Genomic DNA, 4,533 nt, shown 5'->3' with positions numbered 1-4,533 from the left:
TTTTCTTTCTTTTTTATGCAACCCGCTGAATTTTTAAGATTAGCGAGCGTCACTTCGCTTGGTGACGCGGAATTTTGCGGCGCGGTTGGCTTTTAGCAGCCTCCGTCGGAAAAAATCTGTCCCTCCATCTAATATAAATCAGATTTTAATTTTTTTTTTTCTTTAATGGGATGGAAATCTGAGCACTGGGTTCACAGCCGAGGTGCCGGCACAGGGGCGGTGCTGCGCGGTATTAACTTTAACCTCGATATTTAACCTTATTATGGACTCGGTGGTCTTTATCCAACCCTTCCAACCCTTACCAGTCTGGGATTTATTCTGTGATTTAGGGTTTGCTCCTAACCCCGGCGAAGGGTGGGAGGTTTAGGGGTGGATCCAGACATCGCTGCCCGCTGTTCCCCGGGGACGGGGTGGGAAGCGGAGGGGTCTCAGTGGGGTTGTCCAACGTGGATGTTGGGTTTCTTTGCTGGAGGAGACGCAGCTACAGCGATACAGATGAGGTGGGGAATATGGTGCTGGTTATTTTAAGTCTAACGTGTTGCGCAGGCGATACGGGCATCTCTTTGCAGCTTAAACCAGGGTGCAGAAGACATCGGCCAAACCTGCATTAATGCCCTTTTCCTTTGTGTCTCCCGGTTCAGCCTAAAGGACCTCGAGGTGGCCGAGCTGGGGGACTCTGATGTCCATGTCAAAATGTTGGCAGCCCCCATCAATCCCGCCGACATCAATATGATCCAAGGTAATGTGCCAGCTGCATCTTTTTTGCCTGTTAATTCCTGCCTGATGCTCACAGAATCACAGAATGGTCAGGGTTGGAAGGGACCTCTGGAGATCATCTAGTCCACCCCCCCGCCAGAGCAGGGGCACCTACAGCACGTTACACAGGACAGCGTCCAGGCGGGTTTGGAATGTCTCCAGAGTGGGAGACTCCACCACCTCTCTGGGCAGCCTGTTCCAGTGCTCCACTACCCTCAAAGTAAAGAAGTTCCTTCTCATGTTAAGATGGAACTTCCTATGTTCGAGTTTATGCCCATTACCCCTCGTCCTATCTCTGGGCGCCACTGAAAAAAGACTACTCCCATCCCCCTGGCATCCTCCCATTAAGTATTTGTAAGTATTAATAAGATCCCCCCTCAATCTTCTTTTCTCTAGACTAAAGAGACCCAAGTCCCTCAGCCTTTCCTCATATGAGAGATGTTCCAATCCCCTCATCATCTTCGTTGCCCTTTGCTGGACCCTCTCCAGCAGTTCCCTGTCCTTCTTGACCCGGGGAGCCCAGAACTGGACGCAGTATTCCAGATGTGGCCTCACCAGGACAGAGTAGAGGGGGAGGATGACCTCCCTCGACCTGCTGGCCGCACTCTTCTTGATGCCCCCCAGGATGCCATTGGCCTTCTTGGCCACCAGGGATATCCCGGAGGGTTTGGGGGCGGCTCCTGGGATGGGGAGGTCTGGGGTGTGATGGGCTCCGCAGCTCACCTCCGACTTCCCGGCAGGGACCTACGCCATCCTCTCCCCGCTGCCGGCCGTGGGAGGGAACGAAGGTGTCGGGGAAGTGCTGGAGGTCGGGCGGCGCGTGGCGGCTCTGAAACCTGGGGACTGGGTCATCCCGGCGGGCACCGGACTCGGTGAGTGCGTACCCCAACATTCTCTGTGCCGGACACCACGGCACCGCCGGATCCTTGCTCACCAGTGAGGTCCTCCTCTGCATTCCCCCACCTGCAGAGCATCTTCCCAGGGGATTTTGGGGATATTTAAGCCCACCGGGAGCTGCCCAAGCAGCTGCTCATGCCGATGGCCTCATGCGAAACGGTGCTTGAGGAGCTGACGTGGGGATTTTGGGGGTCCCGGAGCAAAACCGCTGCTCTCCAAAGCACCGTCTTTGCTGGGTGGGGGTGAGCCACGTGCAACTCCCACTTACAGTGATGACATCTAATTGGATCTGACTTAAAATGAGGGGGAAAAAAAAAAGCTCCAGTAGAGAACGTTGGGTGAGGGAAGCGGCAGTTGGAACCCATTTAGCGCCACATTAGCCTCATCATAAATCTAATGGGTGGGTTGTCTCAGACAAGAAGCATCAGGATAACTTCTGGAGCCGCACAAAGGCATCTTCATTTCTTACCTTCTCTCTCAGCCTGGAGAAGAGACGGCTCCGGGGAGACCTTATTGCAGCCTTCCAGTCCCTAAAGGGGCTTATGAGAAAGATGGGGACAGACTTTTTGTCATGGCCTGTAGCGATAGGACAAGGGGTGATGGGTTTAAATTAAAAGAGGGGAGATTCAGCCAAGAGCAAAGGAAGAGATATTTATTTTTTTACGCTGAGGGTGGTGAGACACTGGCCCAGGTTGCCCAGAGAGGTGGGAGATGGCCATCCCTGGAAACATTCCAGGCCAGGTTGGACGAGGCTCTGAGTAACACGATCTGGTTGGAGATGTCCCTGCTCATGGCAGAGGGGTGGACTAGATGGCCTTTAAAGGTCCCTTCCAACCCAAACTATTCTATGATTCCGTATCTTGGTTTAAGTTTTATTATTTCTGCCATGTATTTTTATTTTTAATGTTGTTTTCTTTTTTTAAAGCAAGCTCGCTACCTGATCCCCGGCCGCAGCGGGTGATGCTGCTGGTCCTCTGCGGAAGGATGGGGTTCCCCGGGGAGGGGGACACATGCAATACAAAAACCCGGAGCACTTGCAAGAGGAGCGGTAGCGATGCCGTTGCTCATGTTAAACTTGAATTTAGAATTAATCTACTTTTCTATAGCATAGACCCTTTATGGGGCTTCTGCGCCATTATAAAGCATCGCAGCAATCTCTGCTTCTCTGGAAACGACCGCGTTTTGTCACATCTACTTAAAGCTTCTTTAAAAACCCGGGATAAAGCGTTTAACCTGCGCGAGGTCATGGTTGTACCTCGTTACCGATTTCTCCTTCATAGCGCTCTGATGGGGAAGCGCAGGAATTTCTTTGCCAGCAAATGTCTCTGGTGCTCCTCCGAAATGCCAATGACCAGAAAAATTGTTGGTTCTGGTTTAGCGTAACAGCTTGTTCTTTGCCTATTTCTTCTTAAAAGGCTTTTTTTTGCTTAATGGGAGAAGGAAAGCTATCTAGTTAAGATCCAAATGTGATATTTTTAAACATTTAAAAAAAAAAAAAGTGGGTGATAGGGGGTTAAATTGGATATAAATAGAGAGGGACTAAATCTAAGTAAATTGACTTTGACTATGCAGGCTCATCCGTAGGATGGGAATGTTTCCGTTGGCTCTGCACACACTCCCTGTGCCCAGGGAGCCCCGGTCCCGTTATCCCTCTGGGAACTGATTAGACTTTGCTGGGTGATACATCGCAGCGGGGGATCCATCCTGCCGCTCGCAATATTTTGGCCGTTGCCATACGGGAAAATGTTTCATAATTCACTCTGCAGGATTTAGATGGCGATGCTGCCGCGTGGGGTGAGTTGAGGTCTCTTTAACGTTTTCTTTTTCTTTCTCACCTTCCTGCCGGCGGTGCTGCCGGTACCCCAGGGACGTGGCGGACACAGGGGGTCTTCCCCGAGGAGACGCTGCTGAAGGTGCCCAGGGACATCCCGGTGCTGTGCGCCGCCACCCTGAGCGTCAACCCCTGCACGGCGTACCGCATGTTGACCGACTTCGAGACCCTGGCGCCGGGTATGGCTTTTGCCGGGTGGAAGGAAATCCGGATGGATTTACCGGTCGCTTCTGCAATGAAAATCTGGATTTATTTCTATCCAGGTGACTCCATCATCCAGAACGCCGCCAACAGCGGTGTGGGCCAGGCTGTTATCCAGATCGCCAAAGCCTTTGGCATCAAGACCATCAACGTGGTGAGGGACAGGTGAGTCCCCTGGGAGAGGAGAAGGTCTCCTGCGGGGCAGGAGCTGCCCTCGGTGTGGGCTGGAGGCCGGCAGGAGGTCGGGCACAGTTCGGGGCAAGATCTGGTTGTCCTGCCCGTCCAATGTAGCGTTTTCTCTCATGGTTCAGCCTGCACCCCGTTTGCTCCTCCAAGGTATCCTCCAGCATCTGCCCAGTTGTCCCCAAGTTATGCCTGAGCAGGAGGGAGGAGAAGGGAGTCCTCGTGGACAACAGGATGCCCACGAGTCAGCAATGTGCCCTGGTGGCCAAGAAGGCCAATGGCATCCTGGGGGCATCAAGAAGAGTGTGGCCACAGGTTAAGGGAGATCATCCTCCTCCTCTGCTCTGCCCTGGGAGCACTGTGTCCCGTTCGGGGCTCCCCGGGTCAAGAAGGACAGGGAACTGCTGGAGAGGGTCCAGCAAAGGGCTACGGAGATGATGGGGGGACTGGAGCATCTCTCTGGTGAGGAAAGGCTGAGGGACGTGGGGCTGTTCAGTCTGGAGAAGAGAAGACTGAGGGGGATCTCATCAATGCTCATCAATCCCCAAAGGGAGGGTGCCGGGGGGATGGGAACAGTCTGTGTCCAGTGGTGCCCCGTGACAGGACAAGAGGGAACGGGCACAAAGGTGACCATCGGCAGTTCCATCTCCACCTGCGGAGGGCCG

The 4,533-nt window shown here is 53.3% G+C and overlaps 1 protein-coding gene across 1 annotated transcript in view; it reads left to right on the top strand.

The window, feature by feature from the left end:
* Positions 1 to 648: 648 nt before the first annotated feature.
* MECR (mitochondrial trans-2-enoyl-CoA reductase) overlaps positions 649 to 4,533 on the top strand; it is a 6,493-nt gene continuing 2,608 nt past the window's right edge. The window contains exons 1-4 of the mRNA XM_009888333.1: positions 649 to 739; positions 1,497 to 1,628; positions 3,520 to 3,663; positions 3,748 to 3,850. Of these exons, the coding sequence (XP_009886635.1) occupies positions 694 to 739; positions 1,497 to 1,628; positions 3,520 to 3,663; positions 3,748 to 3,850 (425 nt within the window). The 5' untranslated portion in view covers positions 649 to 693. The remainder of the gene's footprint in view (positions 740 to 1,496; positions 1,629 to 3,519; positions 3,664 to 3,747; positions 3,851 to 4,533) is intronic.

The sequence above is a fragment of the Charadrius vociferus genome, unplaced genomic scaffold (genome assembly GCF_000708025.1).
Source record: "Charadrius vociferus isolate BGI_N301 unplaced genomic scaffold, ASM70802v2 scaffold877, whole genome shotgun sequence".
Lineage (NCBI taxonomy): Eukaryota > Metazoa > Chordata > Aves > Charadriiformes > Charadriidae > Charadrius > Charadrius vociferus.
This window is presented reverse-complemented; position numbering and strand designations above follow the sequence as displayed.